The sequence below is a fragment of the Elaeis guineensis genome, chromosome 6, assembly GCF_000442705.2.
Source record: "Elaeis guineensis isolate ETL-2024a chromosome 6, EG11, whole genome shotgun sequence".
In the NCBI taxonomy this organism is placed as follows: Eukaryota; Viridiplantae; Streptophyta; class Magnoliopsida; order Arecales; family Arecaceae; genus Elaeis; species Elaeis guineensis.
Window position 1 is genome coordinate 17,297,440 of NC_025998.2, and position 15,858 is coordinate 17,313,297.

General features: G+C 33.7%; 1 protein-coding gene across 4 annotated transcripts; it reads right to left on the minus strand.

The window, feature by feature from the left end:
- On the minus strand, positions 1-9,046 carry LOC105047068 (protein DETOXIFICATION 12). Of its 4 annotated transcripts, none has more exons than XR_012142064.1 (8): positions 8,705-9,046; positions 2,279-2,823; positions 2,096-2,182; positions 1,967-2,023; positions 1,623-1,861; positions 580-785; positions 202-326; positions 1-158 (listed from the first exon to the last, which is right to left on the minus strand). XR_012142064.1 is itself a non-coding variant. In XM_019851490.3 (8 exons), exons 2-8 carry the CDS (start codon positions 5,529-5,531, stop codon positions 264-266), a joined length of 1,320 nt encoding a protein of 439 aa, XP_019707049.1. In that variant the 5' UTR covers positions 5,532-5,683; positions 8,705-8,890; the 3' UTR covers positions 1-263. The 4 variants fall into 4 exon arrangements, 3 of the variants coding, with proteins under 3 accessions (XP_019707049.1, XP_029120977.1, XP_019707048.1); XM_019851490.3 differs by adding an exon at positions 5,409-5,683 and having other exon boundaries at positions 1-326; positions 8,705-8,890; XM_029265144.2 differs by adding an exon at positions 5,409-5,680 and having other exon boundaries at positions 1-326; positions 8,705-8,843.
- Positions 9,047-15,858: the final 6,812 nt, after the last annotated feature.

Below are 15,858 nucleotides of genomic sequence, written 5' to 3' on the forward strand. Positions count from 1 at the left end.
TTTCCTTATAACTTATTTCATTAAATTGATTTCATAATTTTGGTTCACTTGGGAAAACTCGTATTGATAAAGATGTCAATACTAGTTCAAATACATAGCAGGCCCCAATACAAACCTCGATTCATACAAGATCCCGCAGAAGCAAAAATGCGACTCGCTACATCATTATCTGTGCAAGACTCATCATTTCAGACCAAATTATACAATTCTAAAAAACAACTAATTGTGGACAAGGCAAAATCAGAAGCATAAAGACTGCTGGCTCATATCAGACCATCCTCCAATGGTAATCTTTCATCAAATATTCGCTTCCTTGCCATGTTTGCCTGCAAGGTTAATTGACATCAGAAAAAGAAATCACTAAATGTTTCATGACTCCATTAACACCAACCCAGCAAGCACACTGATAACCTAGTCTACCAATACAAATTGAAAAGCTTTTACAAGCAATTTTAGCAATGCTTTTACTGCTTGTAGTTTGATTTACTATGGCATAGCACAGTAAAATTTTAGATACTTTGTGATTTAAATAATTCATCCATTTAACAGAGGCCAGGTTTAGTAAAGGGAATAACACACCTGTTGCTGCCAATTTGTGAAGCCGGTTATTAGAGAGAGAAGAACTGACTGCGTCGTAGACCCACACAATATACCAATCCAAAGGCCCTTTCCTCCCATGTGCAATGGAAAACCCAAAATCACAGCTATCGGAATTCCAATTAGATAAAAAGCCCCAAGGTTGACGTAAGCACCAATGTGCTGCCATCCACATCCTCTTGCAATACCTGACAAATCAAAAGAGGACCACGTAGTGGTTAAGCGTAAAGATTTTCTATGCAGAAAAGAGCTATACAATACGAACTCAAACAATTTGGTTCTCTGAGATGGTAGTTGTTTGCAATGACCACACTTTCCCCACAAACTGTACTCTAAATTAGAATTATCTTACATCATAATAGATCACCACTATTACAAAGACAACAGAAGCGGTTTTGCAGTTGAAGACATAACATCAAGATTTCATTCTAATCAGTCCATAAAAGTTGATGATTCAAATTAAGATTTTCATCACATATATTTCAATTCCTGCATTTTGCTCATTAATTATGCTAGTTCTCCAAGTATTGATGAAAATTCTGACATAAGCCATGCTAGTTCTCACATATATTCACATGACTACATTATCACTATTTGTTAACTTTCTAATAATCATAACCAATACATAGAACAGGCTCATGAAGTAAAAAAAAAAGGGGAAAGAAAGAATGACTTTTTAGTATTGCGTAGACCATTCTTTTAATACATTAGAATGAACTCTTCCCTCAAATCCATGATAATCAATAATTCCTCATTTTACCATACAAGTTATCATGGCAAGTATTTCCCTTTGTTGTGCTGGACATCCTAAACAGCTTCATCTTGTAAAGGTACTAAAATTTTGATTCCACTAATATGTCAATATTGATTGGAAAGATAATTTGTAAGAGAAGAATGAAAGTAACCATAGAAGACTACAGAAAAAATATTTCAACAATTTTCATGCTAATGATAATAGCTTGGATTGAATATTGGTGCCATTTGCACTTTAACGACGAGTCACAAAGAAGAAAGGAACATATTACCTGAGAGGACCCCTTGCAGGCTATCTGTTGTTACAGAGACACAAACCAGAGGAACCATTTCCTTGACATAATTAATGACCTCCTCCTCATTGCTGTAGGCATAACCCAAGATGGGACGCAAGGCAAAAACGGTCCCACTCACAAGAATGGCCTCTGTAACTGCAATAAACATCACAACACGTACTGCTAACCGAGCTCTTTGTGGATTCCCAGCTCCTAATTCGTTTGACACCCTTGTACTAATCATAGGAAAAGGAATAATGGAATTCTTATCAATTATATATAAGGACATATAAAAAGATAAAATAATAAAAATAAGCATGTGAGAAAAGTTTTAAGCTTACCTAGCAGCAGCACCAAGTCCATATGGAATGGTGTAGAGCATTGAGATACTAGTGAGACTGTTCACAAAGATAAAGCAAGTATAAGAGTAATGCCTTAATATAGATCACTTAATCAAAATTGTTCCTTACCAAATAGAAAGCACTGAAGTTTCAAGCTCTGGATTGGGCAAAAGCCCAGAAAGCAAGACAAGAAGCTCAAAGGACCACCACTCAAGACTGAAATCAATATCAGCAATAATATCCATTACTCCAAAAACTCCTTAGAAAAGTGAAGAGCATAAGAGAATTTTAAACATATATGTTGATAATTACCAAATCATTACCGCAGATGGAAGGGCTAACTTTAAGAACTCATTGATCCCTCTGAAGCACTCTTTTGAGATTGGCGATCGGGTAGCTTTGCAAGATGCTGAATACCTGATGTATAGCACAAGCATGAAGACGTTCAGCCAATATGATATGCTTATAGACAGAGCAGCGCCAACATTGCCCAAACCAGACTTAAAAACCATAACCCAGCACAGAGGAATGTGAAGGCATAATGTTGTCATGGAGCTTAGGAGCATAGGAAGAATTAGGCTTTGAGATTGAAGGAACTTTATAAGAGGTTGAGCAGTGGCATAAGCAAACAAGCCAGGGATCATCCAGGCTGCATATTTCCCTGCCTCTAGTGAGATCAGAGGATCTTGACCTGTGAACAAGAGGATCTTTCCCATCGAGACCCATATGAGAGAGATGGGAAGACAAACTACAACGAGAGACAGAATGGCTCTGTAGGTGTGGATTCCAAGCTTCTGGTACTGTTGTGCTCCATAGGCTTGCCCACATAATGTTTCCAGTCCACTTGCCATTCCTAGCTGTTTGTCATGTGAATCATGTCAATTAATTAGCCCAAAGATGGTGATGTTAGAAAACCAAATCTTAAAACACTTTGAAACACAAAAAATGGACAAAAAATGAACAAATGCTACAATTATTCTTTCAAATTGATATCTTCTAATCCACGAGCCTTTAAATCAATATGATACTTAAAAATGCCAAATTTGAGGTGCTAGGAATTATAGTATTATTAGAGAGATTACCATACTGAATGAGAAAGGGTTGACTCCAAGGTTCACCATACTAGTGTGTACTATCCGGGACGTACCATATCACATCGGTACCAAATTGAGACTCGATACAGAGGCTATACTGTGTCTTGGTACAATAAACTGATCCCATACCAGACATACCAATACTATACCAGCATGGTACCTGTACGGGGTTTGGTACTGAGCATCAAACCTTGGTTGACTCTTTGTCTAGATTGTAATTTTGCTTCTTCTTCTTTTTTTTTTTAAAAAAGAAACATATAGAGAAACCATCCATTTTCCTTGCAGAAGGTTAATAAAATAAAAACAAATTAAGAAGGTCTAAGACCACTTTAACAAGAGAAAATTTGCCTTTTGACTTAATCCAAATGTACTAGAACAATTCCACTTCAACTATTCAACAAGAATAATCTCTCCTCAAGAATCCTCTATAATGAAATGAAAAAAGCCTAGTTTACCTGCTTTTTACATAGAGCCAAAACAATTATGCCTCAGCCAAATTTAAGTCTTTTTCTTCTACATCAAGGTAGTTATATTAAGGTGCACAAGATGACTAGTACAACGTCAAAAACAGAGGAACTGACGGATGATTACACTCCCTTTAAGAGGAAGATGATGGGATCACTCATTAGAGATAAGGGTACTGGTGTGAAGATGAGGTCCAGTTCTACAAGAGAGCTTGAGTAAGAAGTGAAATAAAAGCAAGCCATGTTCATAACAAGAGAGGATAAGGCTCAAATGATCACTGGATTAAGTTTTTTGCTCAGAGAAAATTTAGATTAATATTTGGTGCATACCAAGTTTAATAAGGTTATCTGAATTGGTTGAGTTTCTAAAATTTACCTATTGAGTTTCTAAAATCTACCCTATTGAGTTTCTAAAATCATCTGTAATTAAATTCTTATACCAGTGGCACTTCTCTAGGATTAGTGAATTCTATCAAACTTGTTTTATACAATAATGGGCTCTCCTTTTTTTTTTTGTTGAAGAAGCCCATAAGCTATTAGCTATATAACAAGAGATAGCCCTCTCCTAAATTCCCTTCCCCTCCAAACACTAGCGAAGGCAGTGTTTAAGTCAGGTCTTTGATACAATCACCAAGAGATTTTGCCAGCTTGGTAAGCTGGAACCTTCTAAAAACTTTCAATACTATTCCTCTTTTTGTATTTTAAATATTTTTACTTCAATTCGAGTAAACTCACATGAGTGTGAAATAACTGTTGATTATAGCAGTGACTAGAGAAAGGAGAAGTCATCACTTGCAGATTGGACTGGTTGAAACATGAAAGTCTGATACAAATGAACCAGATTATCATTTTTCAAATGAACAGATCGTGGTTCGAACAGTGACCATCACATAAAACTCATTGCTCGAGATTCAAGGCTTCAATATTGATATTCTGTAATAATAGACCCCTTTGACACAGTTATTTTTACTGTCAAAACCAGAGAGAGATAGGGATGGATAGAGAGAGAGAGAGAGAGAGAGAGAGAGAGAGAGAGAGGCTATAACTTTAGTCAGTTAAGCCTTTGACCTGAATCTATTAGTATAATCCAGAGGGTGTTATAACAGACATTAACCATTATAATAGATAATAATAATCATCAACAGCATTATCTCGTTATGACTATGTCACAAATTGATTGTTAAACAATACAATAAAATATTGATTTTTAAACTAATACAAAGGCTTGAATTTGTAAAATAATATTTCAAGTGAATATTGCAATGTAAATAAAAACATCAAAGAATGGATAATATTCTTATTCATGAAGGCCTGTTACTACAAATCACCTGCTGTTACTGAAATATCTCTTTTATGTAAATCAATTAAATGTACCAGGAACCACAAAAACCACTGTAAGCCATTATGTCAAGCATGGTCAAAGTTGACTTTCTTTGACCAACTGAAAGCTCTCTGATTTCAATGGAATGGCTCTGAAAATCTGCAACCACACCATACCCCTATGAATAACAAAAACCCAACACCTCAAACAAAAAACCAGACATGAGTTCTCATACTTCACTCATTTAGACAAGGTAACCTTACTATCTATTCCTTCAAATAAATAAATAAATAGATAAACAACTTACTATCTTTTCTTATACCTACTACCACCATATTATAAGTCAAAAGACTCAGACTCTGCCACAGGACTAGACTTTAAAGCCTTAGAAATTTTTTAAAAATGTATCTTGGGATCTCAAGCATCGCAACATAAAAAAGAAAGACATAGGAGCATTATACATGGTGGAGTAGGGACTTTGTTTCTTCACAGTCATCCATAATCCTCTTGCCCACCACTAGTAACTTATTAATATGAAGAACCCAATTGTGGATTTCACTTACCACAATGCTGAATGCAATGACACTGGAGAAAGTGGCGGCAAGGGACGCAGGAGAGAGCGTGAGCGCACCGAGGTGCCCCAACATCATGACAGGCATGACCCTCAAAGAATATTGAGATACCATCAATGCAACCAATGGAGCTGAGAGGTGGCACAACTTCTCACCCTCTGCTTTGTGCTAATTGACCCATCTAGTCACTGCCACATTTCACTTCTCTCATCAGAAGACTATAGCTCCTATTCCATCTTTTCCTCAATTCTCTCCACCTTTCTCTACTAAACAGAAGAAGTAAAGAAGAGTTAATGTGGGTAGGACTGCTTGGAGTGGCTGTGGATGTTGTGATGCTGGCAGTGGTGTGGCATGCATCAAATGACCATGGGAATGCATGAGTGCTCTGTATTCTTTTTCAGTATAGACCCACCACAAAAGTATAAATGATCAATCATGAAGTTACCTCAACGTCAACCACATCAGAATTTTAGTTGCCCATCAATTATAGCCATCAATACTTGTTGAAACAATCATTTGTAAGAATGGCTACCTCAAGTGTTCCCAAGCTTGTAAAAATTCTTCTCACACTCTCTTACATTCCATCGTAGACCCTTTCCACTTCTTTCAAAATCGTTAGACATTTCTTAGTGCTTCCTCTTAAAAGAAATGACAGAGTTAAATTCAGATTTTATTAAATTTAGTATTAATATATTTGTATAATAAATTAGTTATGGTAAAATTACTTGTTGTAGATGGCGTAAACCTATTCAGAAACTAAAACTGATATTGCAGTTATAACTTTCTTTCATTTTGTATTTTTTTGCCTTTAAGTTGATTAAGGCTCAACAATTTTGATTGAAATTTGTGTGACAAGAGAGTCTTTACTGAACACCACTGAATTCAAAATAATTTAGCTATTTATCAAAAGAAAAAGTCACAAATCCCATCAACATGCCTGAGGGAGCAGACCACAATTTGTAGAATAACTAGAACTCAGATTAACTTTTTTCTTAATAGGAAAAAAAATAGTAAGATTGAAGGCCGATCTCTCACCCAAGTTCTTGTCCTCTTAGATCAAAACTCATTCGAATACTACTATCAATTGTCACTCTCTTACCAACATAGTTACCTATCTAGGGTGCATTTGGTTCACGATCAGAACTGGAATCAGAATGGATAGGAATGAGAATCGGAATATGATCATATGCCCACATGTTTTGTTCGTGATCAAAACCAAAATCAGAATATGATTTAAATACTAGGAGAGACTAGGGATTGAATTTTAGGGGATTAGCGCCTTTTTATTCCGTTCTGGAATCAGAATAGAAATGAAACTCTCCCAACTAAACAGAAGAAATAAGAGCTACTTATTTTTATTTCTATTTGGAGTCCAACTTCTCCCAATCAAACCTATCTTGATACAGCTATGAAGAATTGGCGCAATATGGGGGAGGTAGAGGTTTGGGCACTCCCAAAAGCACCACCATGTCAGATTAAAAACATGGCAATCCAAAAACATTTCCTATTGACTCGGACCACGAGACAGCAAGGCAGTGAATTATTGATTGTTTGATGGATATTGGTCATCACAGGAAAGAATGCTCCAAACATTGCGCAATTTCCTTTTCTAAGAAAAACGTCAAACCAATTTCGCGGGCTGCCCCTACTCTCAAAGTGCTGTTTGTTGTCCGGAAGTTTTGCAGCTTCACATGATTAGAGAGAGAGAGAGAGAGAAACAGAGCGAACAATTAAGTTGCCAACTTGCTGGCAAACACTAGAAGCCAACGACGTGGGCCAACACTCTGTGAGTCTTTTGTGGACTTATCAAATCATGTTGGAAAGAGGACACACTTTCAGGGAGTAGTCTTAACCTATCCCTATCTTAACCCGCCGCCCCACCCCCCCAAAAAAAAGGGCCATTTAATGTGACATATACGTGTCCGGCCAATTTGGAAAAGAGGAAAACTCCATGATTAAAAATAAGCCTAATGTAAAAAATAAATTCTTTTGAAAAACATATACCCCTTAGAATTTTACACCACACATAACATAGATACATGTATACATACATATACACACATGTGTATATGACTTATATGTTTAAAGGGCTATACAACAGTCCATATTTCATCTAGCCTGTCAGAAAATTGAGCAATAATAAAACTAAGAGTAATTGCAAAAATCCATCTAAAGTATGTTTATTATACCTACACCTAATAATTTGTGAAATTTTCTCTCATATCCAGTTAAATTAATGGTGTTGATAGAATTGTTTATTTTATATGAAAAGTTAAAATTATTCATGGATAGGAAGGAGGATGCACATATTCTTTTTATGTTCTGAAATGACTGATGCATCACTTAAGGTTATTTTGATTATTTCTGAATTTTTCCTGACATGGCAATTAAGTCCTATATAAGTCCCATGTAAGATTAACGGTTTGACTAATTAAGTTATGGATTCAAGTGTCATATAAAAATAATTTTCAAGGAGGTAAGTATAGATTTTTCAAACTATTAGATGTAAATATAATTTATCCTAATCTTAATGGAATTTTTATAATTTATTCTAAAATTACATATCAAAATAAGCAAATTTTTGAGTAATATTATAAGGCGTCAGATATTATGTAGAAGAAAAGATTCCATAGTACATGGTGCAAGAGAATGGGTGCAGCAAGGAAGAATAGTCATGCACAGTTTTTTTTTTTCCCCCTTCTTTGTGTGTGTATATTTTTCGTGTGTTACCCAGCACCATTCCCGGCTAAAAAACGCCGTCCAGAAACGATCAGCAAGTCCCCCCCCCCCTCGTCATTAACAACATTATCATATTCCCCGCTGAAAAGTAAAAAAAAACAGAGCCAATCGAAAGTACACGTCCAAATCACTAACCTACCAAATCTGACATGGAATAATTATATACTTCGAAAGAGTACGGCTTCCAAGTAAATCCGAAACAATACGGACCCTAAAACAGTAATTCTAGACGCACCCTACATCGTCACGCCCACTTCCTCTCTCACCCGGGACACAAAAGGGTTTCGAGGTTAAAAAAATGCGGCGCGATCGGCGGCGGATCTCGTTTGAGCACTGCTCCACCACCCGTCCCCGTCACCGCCGTCGCACGCCCAGCCACAGCCTGGGCCCAATCCTGGGCCACCTCCGTTCGGGGCGACCAGGGACCCCCCTCACCCCCAAGTGTTTTTTTTTTTTCGTTGGTAAACTCACCCCAAGTGTTTAAACTTTAAAACAGAGAACGGAGAGCAAGAAGAAAGTAGAAAACAAAAGTGGGGAAGTGGACTTACGAGGAGGCTGAAGCCGGTGACGCTGGTTAGGGAGGTGGCGATGGCGGAGCTGGAGAGGGCGAGCTCGCCGAGATGGCCGACCATCATGCTGGAGATCACCTGGACCAAGTACTGGGACACCGTCACGGCCACCATGGGCGCCGCCACGTATCCCATCCTCCTTCCCTCCTCTTTAAGTTCACTGCCCCATCTCGTCACCGCCCCCACCCACCCTCTTCTCTCCCACTCCTCCTCCTCCCCCTTCTCTCTTCCCTCTTTCGATAGCAAACCTTCTTCCATCCTTTCTCTCTCACTCTAGAAACGCGAGAGACGGAGAAAGGGATCGCGCCTCCTCCTCTTCGGCCCGGGGGTGGGCGCTTGCATGTTATAGGAGGAAGCAGTCGGTACGGTGGATCATCGAGGTCGCGTATTCGGTGGGGCCCGCCGATTGTGGATCATGCCGGCCTCCGCACCCTAGATCTTGTGCGTCGCCCCATTTTGTTGACGCGTGCGCAGCCGATCACAACTCCAAAGATGCCCTAACTCCGTTAGGAGTCAGTTTAAAAATTTAAACAAAATTTTTTTTTTACCACAAGAAAATTAAACAAAAAATAGTAAACAAAAAAAAAAAAAAAGTCTCCTTCACAACCTCCCTCCTTATTCCCCACCCCGCTGCTTCGGCCCTGGGACCCATAAGATTATGCTGGACCCGACAAGATTGGAGCCCCAATTGAGTTTTCCTTTTTTCCCCCTTTTTTCTATTTTATTTATTTATTTATTTTGAAACGGATCCTAATGAGGTTACATTGGTGATCTGCTACCCCGCCGTATACGCCACATCAATATCCACGGCGGACAAATTTGACGAAGACCATCTTCCAACACAAAACACCGCAATCTAATTAATACGTCGTCACGATCCGCTAGCTCAGAGATCCAAGCGTTGCGATTGAGTTTCTTAGGATGCAAGTCAAAGTATCGGTAATTTCGGGCTACTTAGGGTAACTGACAGCAACAGGGACTGGGATGTGATATATATATATATATATACACTTTTGTTTTCTTTTCTTGTTTCGGAGGTGGATATAGCGTGGAGATCGGGCCCGGTGCGGCAGTATCTAGGAAGGAAGTGCCAAGACATGGCGCTAAATTTGTTTTCGTCCTGCCCCTCCGCGGCTTCGCACCTGGTTCCGTGGAATCCGAACCGGGTAGGTGAGTGGTGCCAGAGGAACATGTGTGATGAAATGCTGCGAAGGACAAGGTCATGGGATGGGATCATCCCACTAAGAATCCTTGTCCATGAGGGGAATCGAGTTCTGCCATCCAAATGGACTGCAATCTATATTTAACCATTATTTATTGAAACAATTAATTTCAAATATTGATTTTAATGATCTTTTCATGTTCATTTGTTCTCCATATACATAGTATAATTATTAAAAACTTAACTGTGTTAAAAAGAAAAGGGGAAAAAAAACTTAAACTATGTACGTAGAATAACATCAAATGTTAACTTTGTATGGATTAAATGTAAAATGACAATTAAAGAATTATGTGTTTTCTGTGTTCATATATGACTAGCATAAAGCCCATGCAATGGTGGGATACCCTTATTTTTAAAAATATATCATCTTTAAATATTATTTTTATCAATTACATAATTATTTAGAAAATAATATATCTTTTTGCATATATAAAATATTTATTTTATTAACATGTACTTTTATTGAATTAAAAAATGAATTGAATTATATTTTATTAATATAAAAAGAATGATTAGTATCATTCAACTTGAGCAAAATAATGATTCTAATATTTTAACTTTTTACTCTAATATTATCCAAGAATCAGCACAGCATCTACAATATATGTTTTCGGATAAACATATAATACATGTTTATAATAAAATTTAAGTGGCTTAATTTGTATATATTTATTGTGATTTTGTATAGATATATTGAGATATATGTTTGAGATGATTGTTAACCCAATTTCATCTTATAGTGATCGAAAAAAAAATTGCAAATCCAACTTGATACGATCCACGTTGACTGGATCAAGCTCTGACTCATATTTTCAGACTCGATTAGATTGACACCTAGTCCAACCATCTGCATTGATGCATATCCTTAAGTCTAATAATTAGCTAATTTATTCACATCTCTATCCATTTACATGGATCAAAATTATGCCTACATCAGTGTTACTTAAAACACCATCACTAAGAAGGTAGTTCCATAATCCAAGCATAGAAATTTAAAAGAAAAGCAACACTCATTAGGATTGAAAAGCTTAACACAAAAGTAAATAGTCATTATTAATGACATTCACTTAACTTATTCCAAACCCCATCAAGAGCCACCCTATATTTGTTATATATTTTATTTGCCTTCAAATTTTAGCAAATCTGTTATATATTTTAGAAGTTTAAATCCATAATAATTCTACCAAAACTTGAATTTCTTCTTCCATATGTGTCATAATCCTATTATCAATATAGCACAATAAGTAAACAAAGTTTATGCATGTGCATACCGAGCACCTTAATGGCCCATTCTTTTGAGGGTAAAAAAGTTATTCAAAAATCTATATTTTTTTAATATATATTTTTCAGACAATATTTAGATAGAAAATAATTTATCCATATTCTTTTATGCATTAGAAAATGACTCGAAAATATGTTATCCATATTCTTTTGTATTATATTTTTCTAAATAAGTTGTTAAGATCTATCCATAATTCATAATATCCTTAATTATATAAATATTAATATATATATATAATGGTATAATATAATATAATATTATTATATATTATATAATATGATTATATCTAATAAAATAGTATAGTATTTATATTATATTAGTATATATTATTATATATAAAATATATTATATTATTATATAAATATTATTATATATAATAATATATTATATTATCATAGTATATTATTATATTATATTATATTATATTATATTATAATAATTATTATATAAATATTATTATATATTATATTATCTTATATTACATTATTATTATGATATACTATATTATAATATACAATTATATTATATTATTATTATAAGATTAAGAGTATATTAGAAATGAATTAAAATAATTATTTTTTAGATGATAGAAAAATAATTTAACCACCTCCTAGATGGATAAGATTTTCTTCCATTTGATGGATAAATACTATCCATGAAAAGTAAACTTACCCATCTCAAAAGCATGAGAATATGAATAAGTTGGTCTATAGAAAAGTTGACCAACTTTTTCATACCTACAAAAGAACATGTCCTAAATATCATGGGCCAGTTTATTTGTGGGTAAATATCATGGGTCTGTTCTTTTGTGGATAAATATTATAAAAAAGTTGATCAATTTTTTCATTAACCAACTTGTCCATATTCTCACAGTTTTCAAAATGGATAAATTACTTTTTCATGAGTAACATTTACCCATGAAATGGAGAAAAATCTTATCCACCTAGGAGGTAGCTAAATTATTTTTTCATCAACCAAAAAAATAACCCATTTAATTCATTTCTAATATACCCTTAACCATATAATAATATAATATATTATAATATAATATTTATATAATATATTATAATAATATAATAATATAAGATATTATATTATATTATTATATATAATAATATTATATAATATATATTATATTATATTATATTAATACATTAATAATATGATATAATATAATATATTATTATATAGTATATTAATATTTTATATTATAATATAATAATATAGCAATATAATATAATATGTTATAATAAAATAAAATAATATATACTAATAAAATATATTACATTATATATTTATATAATACTATAATAATAATAGAGTATAATATATTATAATATACTATAATATATTATATATTAATATTTATAATATATTATTATATATTATTATATATAATAATATAATATAATATAATATATATTATAATAATGTATAACAATAGAACAATATAATATATTAATATTTTGTACTATAGTATTATAAATAATAATATAAAATATAATATACTATTATAATATATGATAATATATTATAATATTTATATAATAAAAACTATTATGAAAAATATAGATAAATCATAACAACATTTTCAGAAAAATAGAAATACAAAAGAACATGGATAACAGATTTCCAAGCTATTTTCCAATGCATAAAAGAACATGGGTAAATTATTTTCCTGTTCGAAAAATACTTATCCAGAAAAATATAGTTTTTTAGATAAATTTTTATCCGCAAAAGAACAAATCCTAAAAAAATTTTTCATATTCTAAAAGTCCTAATCAAACCTGATATCTATTTTTTTTTTTTAGAGTTTTAAATTCTAAAAAATTTTATTTAATTTTTAACTTTTTTCTCTGAGAATCTTAGAATAGATAAGCGAAGAGATCTTGAAGACATACCACGCATAAACATGTCATAAATATATTTCCAAAGCTTATGTTTTCTGTGAATATCTTTTCCAAAATCACCAAATGCACATCCTGTTGAAACCACGCTATCCAGAGGGATTGTGTACTCAGACATGATGATCTTTGCATGGCCCTAGGTGAGGTGATTCACATGCACTCATATCAGCAACAGATGCTTGGATACCAGATTGCGCAGACCAAGTCCAAAGTAAAAATTTCAAGAGGCATATCCAGTTTGCATAGTTAACAAGGACAAATGGGAACCCGACTAGGATTTCACTACCTCCTGAGGAGAAAATCTTGATTGGATCAAGAAGACTGATCCACAATTAAATCCAGCGATGGTGATTTGTTAAATGAATTCGGTATATTTTTCTAGAAAATAAATATAAAGTGTATTCCAATGTCTGATTGAACTCTAGAGCCTAGAAGACATCGCTTATACCGGCTCAGTCCAGATAGTGTTGGCATTATTAACCCAATGGAGTTTTTTAAGAAAATTGTTATAATTGAGCCTAAATGCAAATACTTGCATCATCATTTGAACCTACCTCACGATATTCCAAATTCTAAGGAACTGCTGCAATACCATCTTCCCAAACCACCTATAATTTCAGGAGAATGATCACAAGAAACATGATGAATCTGATAAATTGCATGTCATGATTAGCATCCAATAGTAATGAAATCAGAGTCACGATCATAGCCTAGTCACATGATCTTAGAAGCTTATATATTGGACTAGCTTACCTTGGAAGCCTTGGACCAAACTGGCAGGAATATTATACACTCGGAACCTGAGACATTACCCCAAATAGCACTACACGGTAATGAAGCAAGCCTTACTAAGCCCTAAAAAACCCATGCAAGTAAGTGGCCTTTGCTTCATTCAAAATACATGGGGGAAGCCTTTCTTCCATTGATGGACAGGAATACCAAGTAGGCCACGCCCTCAAGCTCCCTTCCATTTTTATGGAATGATTGTTGCAACCATAATACTAAGGGTTCTGCATGCAAGCAGATATTTGGTCCAAATACATGTGTTTTTGAAGCTGCCCAGATTCTACAAGTGCAGAACCATGACAGTCTCATGACATAAGGTAATTCAATTCTCATGCATGTCTATTTTGCTCAAGAAATTTTCCACATGCAACCTCAAACCTTGGGTATTTTGCAGCAATTCATACCTCAACTATTTTTGAGTTTAGAACTTGCAAAGGATGATGAGAACTTATGCATTAGTCCTTTGTGGAGATGAATACTTTACCACGTCCCCTTGACCGTTGACTCTAGCCTATTCTGGTCTTTCTCTATTGTTTTGTCCTTCTTAGCACTGTTCTGCTCCTTTCCTAAATTAGAGGTGATTTCCCTAACGTCCTAGTCTATGCATCACCTATGGCATCTCTGTAATATATGAAGACTTCAATGACAAAAGCAGCAAGTAGCATCTCTGAATACCTTTATCCTTTAAGTACAAAATGAGTATTTTTTTCAGAAAATATTCAATAGCTACCCAAATCACCATTCAATTTTGTCGTTAAATAATAAGGTGGACAGTTTTACTGGAGTCTGTCAACAAGTAATATTATTGCTCCACTAGTGACTACCCTTAAATAAGCATGCTATTCTGAAGTGTCAATCTCTTACCACAAAACACAATGATCATTAAGCCCATAAACTTCAGGGAGAAGCTAAAGTTATGATGCAAACTTATATCATACCAATATACCCCCAATAATTTATGTCAATATTTATTTGTTATATCATCTATGGTGGTGTTTGGTGACCGAAATGAGATCACTAAGGTAATCATAGATCACCGGTGATTCTTATCTCAAAGTAATCTGATCTCCAATGATCTTAGATCACAATATTTGGTATGCTATGTGTAAATAATTAAAGATCCTCGGGTATCCACAAGTAATCTGTTTTGTATTATACGAGAATCTAAAATCATCGACTATATTATACCAAAATTAGCCCGATATATTCTATAAAAAATATATTTATTAATCATATAAAACTATATGATAATAAATTATTAATATATTAATTATCAATATGTTCCATAAAAGTATATTTATTAATTCTATAAATTATTAATTATATAAAATATATTAACTATTACAATAGAATTAATATTTTCATTTATACTTATAATATATGATTATTTTAATACTAATATTTATATTGATTAGGAAAATAAGGAAGAAGTAACAGATTAAATAATTTCATAATATAAATGTAAAGTGCAATAATATATTTCTATTATAATTTAAAAATATAATTGAATTACAATATGACAATAATATGATCAATAATATATTATAATATAATATAGTATAAATAATATATATTTAATATCAATATAATATATATAATATTATATAATATATTAATGGTATATTGATATATCAATTTTTTTATAGAATTGAGGGACATTTTTATCCCCAAATTTCAACCTAAGATCACTATCTAGGGTGATCATAGATACCTACTATCGTCCTCATGTAGATTCCTCATCGATTGGATGTGATTTAAAGTTAATGATTTAGATCATTGTGACGTAGATCATCATGGTACAATCAAATATGTAATCTCACCATGTCCACCCACCTTTGATCTGGGTTATCACCCATACCAACACCCTATAAGTAAAGCCACTTATTGAAGTAATTCTATGAGGTTTCTGTGACACATAGAGGCATGCATTATGCAC

Coding starts and splice junctions, on each gene's coding strand:
- LOC105047068 (XM_019851489.3), bottom strand. CDS start 8,983: ATGGAAGAAGGTTTGCTATCGAAAGAGGGAAGAGAGAAGGGGGAGGAG. Junction 2,183..2,278: donor CCATCTGCGGTAATGATTTG/GTAATTATCAAC, acceptor TATTGATTTCAG/TCTTGAGTGGTGGTCCTTTG. Junction 786..1,622: donor CCTGCAAGGGGTCCTCTCAG/GTAATATGTTCC, acceptor TTGATTTGTCAG/GTATTGCAAGAGGATGTGGA.